Consider the following 12,836-nt stretch of genomic DNA (forward strand, 5'->3'; position numbering starts at 1 on the left):
GCTAGGAAGTTCGTCACTGTTTGGAGTTCAGGCGCGTCTCGAGCTGTGTTTTCTGTTTAATTTCAGGTGCGGTTCGAATTTTGTTTAGGTTCAAATCAGACTCGAAGCAGAAACGGTGATCGCAACTATACCCTTTGATAAACATATCACCGAGGGTCTTGATCATATTCATCACTGCACCGGAGTCCGTTTAGTCAGCGCAACTTGTGTCGAGATGAGTGTGGAGGCGTACGGGCCGAGTTCTCAAACGCTCACCTTCCTGGACACGGAGGAAGCGGAACTACTTGGGGCTGATACCCAGGGCTCGGAGTACGAGTTTACCGATTTTACTCTACCCAGCCAGACGCAAACTCAAGGCCAAACCCAGAGTCAGCTGGACAATCAGGTTTGTATTCTTGATGTGAAGCTAGCCAAAATTTCCCGCCATCAATTCCTACAACTGCTAACGCGCTAGTTAGCTAACGTTACTGTTAGCCAGCTAGCTACTAGCCATGTTTGCTCACTGGCTAACTAGCTAACTCGTGTTTGCCAACATACACTGGTAAATTGTCAACTATGACTATGTAGAATCACTGCTGGCTTACTAGTATTACAAAATGAGCTATAACGAGCTAACATTAACAGTATTAGTTAGTGTTAGCTATCTAACCACCTTGTTATCCAACGCATAGATAGCCACCCCCATTGACTTCATCCTCTCTCCAAAATGAGAGGCCAAAAACATGTTGTGCTAAATGTTGGTCAGGCTAAAATTAACTAGTTTGTTATCCAACAACAACAGTACCAATGAATGTGTGGATAACAAGGTTGTGCAGTAATTCCTAGTCTCCCTCAAGTGATTGACTGGTTAACATACAAATTCGTCTACAAATAAAAAGTTAGGTTATGTTGTTTCACCCACCTTATGTACCTTCAAAGTTGTGTTTATTGTAGTGGCAAAGGAAATATCTCCCTACCTAGTGCCATAGCAATGCATCCATGTTTTTGGCCTAGTTGCAGTCCTAATTGTAACCATGCTCCATCTGTAGGTGAATGGTCCTGATGAAGGGCTTCACAATGGAGGTGTCGATGATGTGGCCAAGGCGAGCCAACTCCTCGCTGAGTTGAACTTCGAGGAGGATGAAGAGGACACCTATTACACCAAAGACCTCCCACTGCATGCCTGCAGGTAGGAGAGCGAGCGAAACACTTGATTACTCATTTGTATGATTGTCCCACAGTATCGGTTGAATTGTTAGCAGAACATATCGTCAAACACTTTTTAAAAATATTTAGAGTTTGCTAATAAGTTAACATATTGACTTTCTGTAATATAAAAGCTTTTTAACTCTGTTATTGCTTTCTGGGCGCTGCACCCAATTATGAGTAAATATGTATGACCTAGAAGTCATAGAAGGGCCTGTTGCTATGTTTATTTTTTCAGTTACTGTGGCATCCATGATCCTGCATGTGTGGTGTTCTGCAACACAAGCAAGAAGTGGTTCTGCAATGGACGTGGCAATACATCTGGCAGGTATGCAACACGCCAGTGTCTCATCCACTAAAAATATGTATTCATAACATGCATGTGCAAATAAGTTGATAGTCTCCCATGCTCTTATTCAGCCACATAGTGAACCACTTGGTGAGAGCAAAATGCAAAGAGGTGACTCTGCACAAAGACGGGCCGCTGGGCGAGACGGTGCTGGAGTGCTACAACTGTGGCTGTCGCAACGTCTTCCTCCTGGGCTTCATCCCCGCCAAGGCCGACTCAGTGGTGGTGCTGCTGTGCAGGTGTGTATAATGGGATGGAAAATGGTGGCTAACACTGAGTGTGGTGTTATAGACTGATTCTGCATGTGTGATTACCATAGATTTGACAGAATGTGTTGCCATAGATACCGTGATGTAAACGTAAGTATAGTTGAAGTCGGAAGTTTACATACACTTAGGTTGGAGTCATTAAAACTTGTTTTTCAACCACTCCACAAATTTATTGTTAACAAACTATAGTTTTGGCAAGTTGGTTAGGACATCTACTTTGTGTATGACACGGAATTTTTCCAACAATTGTTTACAGACAGATTATTTCACTTATAATTCACTGTATCACAATTCCAGTGCGTCAGAAGTTTACATACGCTAAGTTGACTGTGCCTTTAAACAGTTTGGAATATTCCAGAAAATGATGTCATGGCTTTAGAAGCTTCTTATAGGCTAATTGACATCATTTGAGTCAATTGGAGGTGTACCTGTGGATGTATTTCAAGGGCTACCTTCAAACTCAGTGCCTCTGCTTGACATCATGGGAAAATCAAAAGAAATCAGCCAAGACCTCCACAAGTCTGGTTCATCCTTGGGAGAAATTTCCAAACGCCTGAAGGTACCACGTTCATCTGTACGAACAATAGTACGCAAGTATAAACACCATGGGACCACGCAGCCGTCATACCGCTCAGGAAGGAGACGCGTTCTGTCTCCTAGAGATGAATGTACTTTGGTGCCAAAAGTGCAAATCAATCCCAGAACAACAGCAAAGGACCTTGTGAAGATGCTGGAGGAAACAGGTACAAAAGTATCTATATCCACAGTTAAACGAGTCCTATATCGACATAACCTGAAAGGCCGCTCAGCAAGGAAGAAGCCACGGCTCCAAAACCGTCATAAAAAAGCCAGACTACGGTTTGCAACTGCACATGGGGACAAAGATCGTACTTTTTGGAGAAATGTCCTCTGGTCTGATTAAACAGAAATAGAACTGTTTGGCCATAATGACCATCGTTATGTTTGGAGGAAAAAGGGGGACGCTTGCAAGCCGAAGAACACCATCCCAACCGTGAAGCACGGGGGTGGCAGCATCATGCTGTGGGGGTGCTTTGCTGCAGGAGGGACTGGTGCACTTCACAAAATAGATGGCATCATGAGGAAGGAAAATTATGTGGATATATTGAAGCAACATCTCAAGACATCAGTCAGGAAATTAAAGCTTGGTCGCAAATGGGTCTTCCAAATCATTCTCTCTACTATTTTTCTGACATTTCACATTCTTAAAATAAAGTGGTGATCCTAACTGACCTAAAACAGGGAATTGTTACTAGGATTAAATGTCAGGAATTGTGAAAAACTGAGTTTAAATGTATTTGGCTAAGGTGTATGTAAACTTCCGACTTCAACTGTATGTCATATTATGGCAAGAGAGCAACACAACCATCTGTCGATGAACAGACTTTCGAAAACGCAAATATACACTATCGTTCAAAAGTTTGGGGTCACTTAGAAATTTCCTTGTTTTTGAAAGAAAAGCAAAAAATAATGTCCATTAAAATAACATCAAATTGATCAGAAATACAGGGTAGACATTGTTCATGTTGTAAATGGCTATTGTAGCTGGAAACGGCTGATTTTTAATGGAATATCTACATAGGCGTACAGAAGCCCATTATCAGCAACCATCAGTCCTGTGTTCCAATGGCACGTTGTGTTTGCTAATCCAAGTTTATCATTTTAAAAGGCTAATTGATCATTAGAAAACCCTTTTGCAATTATGTTAGCACAGCTGGAAACTGTTGTGCTGATTTAAAGAAGCATTAAAACTGGCCTTCTTGAGACTAGTTGAGTATCTGGAGCGTCAGAAATTGTGGGTTCGATTACGGAATCAAAATGGTCAGAAACAAATAACTTTCTTCTGAAACTCGTCAGTCTATTCTTGTTCTGAGAAATGAAGGCTATTCCATATCTCAGACTGGCCAATAAAAGATTAAGATGGGCAGTCTGAGATACAGCTTTTTCTTTGCAACTCTGCCTAGAAGGTCAGCATCCTGGAGTCGCCTCTTCACTGTTGAGATGGGTGTTTTGCGGGTACTATTTAATGAAGCTGCCAGTTGAGGACCTGTGAGGCGTCTGTTTCTCAAACTAGACACTAATGTATTTGTCCTCTTGCTCAGTTGTGCACCGGGGCCTCCCACTCCTCTTTCTATTCTGGTTAGAGCCCGTTTGCGCTGTTCTGTGAAGGGAGTAGTACACAGCGTTGTACGAGATCTTCAGTTTCTTGGCAATTTCTCGCATGGAATAGCCTTCATTTCTCAGAACAAGAATAAACTGACGAGTTTCAGAAGAAAGTTATTTGTTTCTGGCCATTTTGAGCCTGTAATCGAACCCACAATTGCTGATGCTCCAGATACTCAACTAGTCTCAAGAAGGCCAGTTTTATTGCTTCTTTAATCAGCACAACAGTTTTCAGCTCTGCTAACATAATTGCAAAAGGGTTTGCTAATGATCAATTAGCCTTTTAAAATGATAAACTTGGATTAACAAACACAACGTGCCATTGGAACACAGGACTGATGGTTGCTGATAATGGGCCTCTGTACGCCTATGTAGATATTCCATTAAAAATCAGCCGTTTCCAGCTGCAATAGCCATTTACAACATTAACAATGTCTACACTGTATTTCTGATCAATTTGATGTTATTTTAATGGACCATTTTAATGGAAATTTCTAAGTGACCCCAAACTTTTGAACGGTAGTGTATATTGACTGTATCCGTATGTTTGTGCTGCTAGGCAGCCATGTGCCAGTCAGAGCAGCCTGAAGGACATCAACTGGGACAGCTCCCAGTGGCAGCCGCTGATCCAGGACCGCTGCTTCCTGTCCTGGCTGGTTAAGATCCCCTCGGAGCAGGAGCAGCTCCGGGCCCGCCAGATCACCGCCCAGCAGATCAACAAGCTGGAGGAGCTCTGGAAGGTACTGGGCTTGCTCTACCTATCCAGAGCCATGTAGTAGATATAGCTTAACCTCAGAAATAATCATGAAACACCACAGCATCTGACATACTGGGCGGGGGGCAACCAAACTAGGCAGGGGAAGGCCCCACCAATCAGTAGCTGGAGGAGGAAGCAGTCAGTGTTACCATATATGGACATGAATGAAAGCATGACCTGTGCATCCTCTCGTCTCAGGACAATCCCACGGCCACTCTGGAGGACCTGGAGAAGCCCGGTGTAGACGAGGAGCCACAGCATGTGCTGCTGCGCTACGAGGATGCCTACCAGTACCAGAACATCTTCGGCCCCCTCGTCAAGCTGGAGGCCGACTACGACAAAAAGCTTAAAGAGTCCCAGGTACAGGCTCCACATCCCCTTTAGATCATTCATAAACATAAGGGCAGTCACAAATGCGTCTACTGTGCAACTGCCTACTGTAACGTACACATATTCTATGCAGTAGGTCTTGTGTGAGGTGAAATCATAATGGTGGAAACCTTGCTGTAACCCTGACAAATGTATAAAATCTGTGAAAATGTTCAGGGAAGGATGCATGTACAAAGAAAAATACATTGTACTTGAACATAGCAGGGTGGCTGAGTTTTCTTTTTATGTAGCTAATGACAGTATGACTAATGTTTTTTCTTATCAATTGTTTCCTTTGTTCTCATCTGTAACTCCACAGACCCAAGATAATATAACGGTCAGGTGGGACCTGGGGCTAAATAAAAAGCGGATTGCCTATTTCTCCTTACCCAAGACGGATTCAGGTGGTAATTATTTCAATTGACTTTTCTGTCTACCAGTGGTTCTGTTGTGCATAGAGAACCGTTGCCTCCCATACCTGCATCCCCGGTGGTGTGTGTGTTCGTTTTGTGCTGGCCGTTTTGTGTACGGTATTGTATTTTGTCCGCCTCCTTGGGACCATTATTCATATATTTCTGGATATATTGTTTGAGCAGAGTGTTTCTAACTGGTGGTTTGCACAGACATGCGACTGATGCAGGGAGATGAGATATGTCTGCGCTACAAAGGAGAGCTGGCCCCACTCTGGAAGGGCATCGGCCATGTCATCAAAGTCCCAGACAGTATCCTTTAACTAAAAGATCATTCTGAAGAAAAACACATTTTCTTCAGTGGTTGCTCATCCCTACCTATTGATCACCTACTCAAAGTGGTCCCTTTTTTAGCAAATAGGATCCACCTCGCCATCTTTCCTTTTCCATGATGGGGTCAGGGGAAAAAGTCGTTTTGCGTCTCAACTCGTCAGCCAATCTGAACAATCTCAATGTCTCAAATGCAGACTAGTTTTTTGGTCGCCAATGCAAAATGTGGGGTAAGCATTCTAATGATGCTAGCCACGTTATTGGGTTGTAATGTTTAAGGCCTTGCATAAATAAATCATATTTTATTGGGAGATAACTCTTTAACTCTATCTCCTTACTCTAGTCTACCGTAGCTCTCCCTTCTGAGAGGCCCATCCAGGAGTTATCAACCCTCTAGTATGCTAGTGTAGGGAAAATCCACAGTTTTGTAGACCTTTCATCCCTACTATTAGCCCCGGTAAAGTGGAGAGAACAAACACATATTTTTCTTTCAAACATTCCACAAGGAAAGGCTATTTTGCTGTACTTATTTCCTTAGCACCCTTTGTGAAAGACTATGGAGATGAGATTGCTATAGAATTGCGCAGCAGTGTCGGAGCTCCTGTAGAAATACCCCACAACTTCCAGGTGGATTTCGTGTGGAAGTCCACTTCCTTTGACAGGTACGACAAGCAAATCAGAATATTTAATCAGTTCTACTTTGGTTTTTGATGCTCTGGTGTTCTTAAGTGACTTGTTTTCCAGAGAGTACTGATTGTGCAGCTAGAGCTGTATTTCACACAAATGATCACTAACATAAATCCTGTTGTGTGTTTATATATCATAGAATTGAATGAATAAGACATGATATGAAGGTACTAGCTTGTATTATCATTGTTAACCACATCACTCTTTATCGCCACTATAACCCATTGGTCTCCACTGGGTTTCAGAATGCAGAGTGCCCTGAAGACCTTTGCTGTGGACGAGACGTCCGTGTCGGGTTACATCTACCACAAGCTGCTGGGCCACGAGGTGGAGGATGTCATCATCAAGTGTCAGTTGCCCAAACGCTTCACTGCCCAGGGCCTGCCCGACCTCAACCACTCTCAGGTCTGACCCCCACTCCAAAACACCTCACTGACTTGACCCCACCTGTGCGTGGGGCCTGAAACTTTTGCCTTTCTAACCATTTGTTTTAGTGAATTAATGATTAGAAAAGGAAGACATGTCCTCCTTTTAATGGGAAACTTGATAGTAATGCGGTCTTATAATCATGAGGATCTTCATTTGGAGTTAAATGTTAATTCCATGTGCTTGTCTTTATGCGCAGCGATGATAAGTGTTTTGGCTTTGATTTGTGTGTTAAAATAGGTGTATGCTGTGAAGACTGTGCTGCAGAGACCCCTCAGTCTTATCCAAGGCCCCCCTGGCACTGGGAAAACGGTCACCTCTGCCACCATAGTGTACCACCTCGCCAGGCAGGGCAATGGGTAAGACAGTTCACACTCAGAATCTCACATCCTCATTATGTATTTTGTCAAAAGCAAGTCATTTAGCGGAAGCTCTTATCCAGAGCAACTTAAAGAAAGGTAGGCTATGTACAAGAAGGCTAAACATCAAAAGCAAACTATGAAAGTATGCTATAGCATCTGCTCATTGTCATTGCATTCTGCATTCATCCGTTGTGTGTTTGGTTCTGCAGGCCCGTGCTGGTGTGTGCTCCCAGTAACATCGCAGTGGACCAGCTGACTGAGAAGATCCACATGTCGGGTCTGAAGGTGGTCAGGCTGTGTGCTAAGAGCAGAGAGGCCATCGACTCCCCTGTCTCCTTCCTGGCCCTGCACAACCAGATCCGCAACATGGACAGGTGGGGCATGCTGGGAAATGAAGTCCTTTTTTTCTTTTATTTTGCACCGTCTCAACTTGAATTGTACTGCCATAGTGGTGCTGTCATAATCACTCATGTTAATACCTTTAGCAATGTGTTAGCCTTGTTTTAAATATCAAAGAATGAAGAAAGGGAAAGGATGCATTTGTTAACTGCTTCAATAGAACCATTGAATAGTTCTGCCAGATTTGCTTATGCTTAGTTTTCTGTCCTTGCCAAGTGTTACTTTTTTATAGAATAACTATAATGATGTGTGTTGCTCAACCTGCTGTGTCTGCTCTGTGTCTGCTCTGTGTCTGCTGTGACCCCCAGTATGCCAGAGCTACAGAAGCTGCAGCAGCTGAAGGATGAGACCGGGGAGCTGTCGTCCGCTGATGAGAAGCGCTACCGGGCCCTAAAGCGCACCGCTGAGAGAGAGCTGCTCATGGTGAGAAGAGGACACTTTTAACACTAACACTTTTGTCGCCCAATAAGTTACAACAGTCTTATGAGAACAGTACGGCAAGTCCTGTGAAGTAGAATGTTTTCTTGACCTAGTGACGATGATATGGGTTCCCCATTCCTCTAATTTCAAACCAACTCATAACCTGTTTACCACTGTCCCTCGTTAGAACGCGGATGTGATCTGCTGTACCTGTGTGGGGGCAGGAGACCCCCGTCTGGCCAAGATGCAGTTCCGCTCCATCCTCATCGATGAGAGCACCCAGGCCACCGAGCCAGAGTGCATGGTACCCGTGGTCCTGGGTGCCAAGCAGGTACACACCATGCACACACACACAAAACAACAACAATTTATGCTTAAAATTGGTTCAATCCCAATGATCTTTGCATGGACATGTTTTGACAAAAAATTGTCAATGGTTGAACTCGGTCAATTTTATGTCACCTACTAAGTCCAGACTAAAACAATTTTTTTTAGCCAAAGAAATGGACAATGTTTTTTTAAAGACTGTAGCAGACAATGTAAACGCACAGCGTGGATTTCACTACAGAGAGAGAGAAGCTAAACATTTCTGGTTAACTGTCATTTAATCGTTAACTCCCCCTCCACAGCTAATTCTGGTAGGAGACCACTGCCAGCTTGGCCCAGTAGTGATGTGTAAGAAGGCAGCCAAAGCAGGCCTGTCCCAGTCTTTGTTTGAGCGTCTGGTGGTGCTGGGCATCAGGCCCATCCGTCTGCAGGTGCAGTACCGCATGCACCCGGCCCTCAGCGCCTTCCCCTCCAACATCTTCTACGAGGGCTCCCTGCAGAATGGAGTCACCGCTGGTGAGTTAGACATTTTTACCAGGCTTCTTGGTCATATTATAGCTTTTGAATTGGTCATGTGTACAACAATAATTAACTTATTATTGGCAATGTACTAGTGCCTACTAACATTTCCCCACAAAATATACAGAATAGCAACTAGAAAAGGTGAAGTTTATGTAGAAACCATGTTTGTTTGCAATCTAGAAGTAGCAGTGTATGAATTCAAGTAGTGTTTCAGATCCCAAGGGGTTTGTGTTCATACACTGAGTGTCAAACATTTACTCTACTGCGGAAGTTTAAAATTAGGCCACTCTGAAATCTTCTGTAACTCTACTCTAACTTTAAGCGTATTGCTTTTGGGCACATATTTGCCGTTGAATAAAATGGCCAATTTAGGTTTGTTCACAATCTCACTGGCTTATTGAAGACCAAGTCCCATACTAACCATGTTGACAATGTGTTTCTTTTCCCTGGGCAGCTGACCGCATCAAGAAAGGCTTTGACTTCCAGTGGCCACAGCCAGACAAGCCCATGTTCTTCTACGTGACTCAAGGCCAGGAGGAAATCGCTAGCTCTGGAACATCCTACCTGAACAGGTATGGCTCACAGTCCAGTCAAGGTTCATCTCAAAGTATCAACAGCATTGATTGCTATTTTGGAATGCAACTAGCGTGTCTTTATTTCGTTTGTTTGGAACTATTTGAAACACTGTCCCCTCTCCCCAGAACTGAGGCAGCTAATGTGGAGAAAATCACCACCAGGCTGCTGAAGGCTGGAGCCAAGCCTGACCAGATAGGCATCATCACCCCCTACGAGGGCCAGAGGTCCTACCTGGTGCAGTACATGCAGTTTAGCGGCTCCCTCCACACCAAGCTCTACCAGGTACATCCGTATAGCTGAACTTACACTAAAAAATAAATATAAAGACAATTTGATTTTTGTTGTTGTAGTCTTCTCAAGAACATGATTTGTCATATTGATTTGCTTTATTCTTGTTCTGCAGATGGTAGCAGATTTATAAAATCTTAAATGAATATTGCGTTACTACTAATATGTCCAAACCTGTTGCATTTGACCAATGCATGCATTACAAAACTATTCTATCCTGTTTTCTCTGCTGTCAGGAGGTTGAGATCGCCAGCGTGGACGCGTTCCAGGGCAGGGAGAAGGACTTCATCATCCTGTCATGCGTCCGAGCCAACGAGCACCAGGGCATCGGCTTCCTCAACGACCCGCGCCGTCTCAACGTGGCCCTCACCAGAGCCAAGTAAGCATCTGGACCATTAGTCTTCATTCTCACCACAGCTTCTATGGAAGGACTGTTCCAGTCCAGCTGGAAATCTTCATAGTGGTTCATCAGGAATAAGTGATGTGTAAATCTGTGGACCACAGAGCTGTGGTCCTCTGTAGCTCAGCTGGTAGAGCACGGCGCTTGTAACGCCAAGGTAGTGGGTTCGATCCCCGGGACCACCCATACACAAAAATGTATGCACGCATGACTGTAAGTCGCTTTGGATAAAAGCGTCTGCTAAATGGCATATTATTAAATCATTTTATTTCATGTTTGACTCAATTTGACCCCGTGACCCCCCCAACCCCCCTTCTTCGATGGGTATAGTGGCTCGGCCTGCAAGGTTGTTTCCCTCAGAAATATTAGTGACTACCACTGATTTAGACTCATTCATTCTCATTTTTACCCTTCCTGTCAGTGTGAATGTATACAATGCAAATGCATCGTCAGACTTCAAGAGAATCACTGTCCACTTCTGTTCTTGTCACCAAAGTAGAAATGCCTGCAACACCTAATGGTGAATTCTATGATTGCCTTTAATCTGCTATCTCCCACTGACCAGTATTGTGTAACGTATGTTTTCAGGTATGGGGTGATCATCGTGGGTAACCCCAAGGCCCTGTCCAAGCAGCCTCTGTGGAACCACCTGCTCAACTACTACAAGGAGCAGAAGGTTCTGGTAGAGGGACCCCTCAACAACCTGAGAGAGAGCTTGATGCAGTTCAGCAAGCCCCGCAAGCTGGTCAACGCCATTAACCCTGTGAGTTATCTCACACACACACACACTCTACATGTTGTATGTGTGGGAGTGTACAGTTGGCACATGTTTTCGGTGTGGTTATTGAGCCCATGGAGATTCTAGTCCCTTCATATAAATGTGTTATTTAGTAACGCTTTTAACACTTGTAACACTTTGAACTCCGTAACACTTTTGTTGGCCAATATGTTACGACAACAGAACAGCAGCTCCTCAGCGTTTTCGTGGGTATTGAACCCATGTTTGTGTTCCAGGGAGCCCGGTTCATGAGCACTGCCATGTATGACGCCCGCGAGGCCCTCATCCCTGGGTCTGCCTATGATCGCAGCAACGCAGGTCAGTGGAAAAGTACCCGTTTTATTATGTGGTCATTTGTTCTGTACCTCCTTCATGCTCTCACAGACGCCATAATGGGACAGATACAATGAAGAGTCATATCATTCTCTGTGGTGGCACCAGAATTTATTGTATTGCATTGCTACATGGAACAAATACATTCTCCAGCGATGTGAGCGCTCACACATGCATGACTACTGTGGCATGTTTCCTGTCTTTCTTTCTACAGGGCGTCCATCCAACATGTACTTCCAAACCCACGACCAGATCGGCATGATTGGGGCCGGGCCAGCCCACATGGCGGCCATGAACATGCCTATTCCTTTCAACTTGGTGATACCTCCCATGCCTCCGCCAGGCTACCTGGCCCAGGCCAACGGCCCTGCTGCAGGTGAGCAGGAAGCAAACGGCCACTATTCATTAGTTGTGCATATATTGACTGGTGGAATATTTATTTGGCCCTGTGAAGTTGGACAGTATCCAAATAACCAGAAGTCATAACTTTCCAAGTCTCAGTATTCTACTTGGACCTCGGAGTTACTCGCCAGTGTATGGGGCTTTGGAGATGTTCTTATACCCCTACTATTTCTCCTCTGCAATGCATGTTCACTGTTTGTTACTCTGTTTGATAAGTGAGCTGACGTTAGTCTCTCTCTCTGCCACCCAGGTCGTGGTGGGGCGCTGAAGGGCAAAGCGGGGCGTGGCGGGCGCCAGAGGACCCGCGGCATGGGGAACCACGGTGGCAGTGGGCAAAGCAACGGGCCAAACAGCCAAGCCAGCCAGGACGTGTCTTCCCAGCCCTTCTCCCAGGGGCCACTCACCCAGGGCTACATCACCATGAGCCAGCCCTCACAGATGAGCCAGCCTGGCCTCTCCCAGCCTGAACTGTCCCAGGTAACAATACTGGCTTAAACTCCACTCTCTACTACCTTAGCTATACCAAGTCAGACTCTGGCCTCGTACTCCTATGCCCAATCCCAAATCGTCCCCACAATGCAATTATGGAGATCTAAGAGGATTAGATGGGTATAAATAAAAAATTTAATAGCTTCACCTTGCCCATTGGTTAGATGTAATGTTTGTCATATTGCTTACTCCTCGCCATATTGCTTACACCAAGCAAGAAGCCAGTATGGTAATAATAAAGTAAGCAATATGGTAATAGCACCACCACTGGTTGGCTGGGTGGAGGTTCATATTGCTGACATCATATGCTCCTCTCAGGGAAATGTTGGAAGAATTAGTGTGTTGTTTTATCTTGTATGTTATTGGGTGTTTCTCCTTCGGTTTTAACAGGACAGTTATCTAGGTGATGAGTTCAAGTCCCAGATCGACGTGGCTCTATCGCAGGACTCGACTTACCAGGGTGAACGTGCATACCAACATGGGGGGGTGACTGGACTGTCACAGTACTAAAGTGTAAGATAACTATTCCCATTCCCACCGTACTAGAGTGGAATCAAGAACTGTTAATGATTTGTCC

General features: G+C 44.6%; 1 protein-coding gene across 2 annotated transcripts in view; it reads left to right on the forward strand.

The window, feature by feature from the left end:
* LOC311137677 (regulator of nonsense transcripts 1) overlaps positions 1-12,836 on the forward strand; it is a 15,872-nt gene continuing 3,036 nt past the window's right edge. Inside the window, exons 1-23 of one of the 2 annotated variants that reach the window (XM_084172205.1) lie at positions 1-385; positions 1,029-1,168; positions 1,424-1,513; positions 1,606-1,773; positions 4,544-4,724; positions 4,940-5,101; positions 5,430-5,517; positions 5,734-5,832; positions 6,389-6,512; positions 6,783-6,942; positions 7,204-7,322; positions 7,535-7,699; positions 8,033-8,147; positions 8,332-8,475; positions 8,774-8,987; positions 9,448-9,565; positions 9,695-9,851; positions 10,094-10,236; positions 10,846-11,020; positions 11,272-11,353; positions 11,583-11,744; positions 12,021-12,247; positions 12,650-12,772. In XM_084172205.1, coding sequence (XP_084028331.1) covers positions 215-385; positions 1,029-1,168; positions 1,424-1,513; positions 1,606-1,773; positions 4,544-4,724; positions 4,940-5,101; positions 5,430-5,517; positions 5,734-5,832; positions 6,389-6,512; positions 6,783-6,942; positions 7,204-7,322; positions 7,535-7,699; positions 8,033-8,147; positions 8,332-8,475; positions 8,774-8,987; positions 9,448-9,565; positions 9,695-9,851; positions 10,094-10,236; positions 10,846-11,020; positions 11,272-11,353; positions 11,583-11,744; positions 12,021-12,247; positions 12,650-12,769 — 3,324 coding nt within the window. In that variant the 5' untranslated portion in view covers positions 1-214 and the 3' untranslated portion in view covers positions 12,770-12,772. The remainder of the gene's footprint in view (positions 386-1,028; positions 1,169-1,423; positions 1,514-1,605; positions 1,774-4,543; positions 4,725-4,939; positions 5,102-5,429; positions 5,518-5,733; positions 5,833-6,388; positions 6,513-6,782; positions 6,943-7,203; positions 7,323-7,534; positions 7,700-8,032; positions 8,148-8,331; positions 8,476-8,773; positions 8,988-9,447; positions 9,566-9,694; positions 9,852-10,093; positions 10,237-10,845; positions 11,021-11,271; positions 11,354-11,582; positions 11,745-12,020; positions 12,248-12,649; positions 12,773-12,836) is intronic. The other variant, XM_084172206.1, reaches the window with a different exon arrangement.

This window comes from Coregonus lavaretus (genome assembly GCF_964263955.1).
Source record: "Coregonus lavaretus genome assembly, chromosome: 11".
Classification (NCBI taxonomy): domain Eukaryota; kingdom Metazoa; phylum Chordata; class Actinopteri; order Salmoniformes; family Salmonidae; genus Coregonus; species Coregonus lavaretus.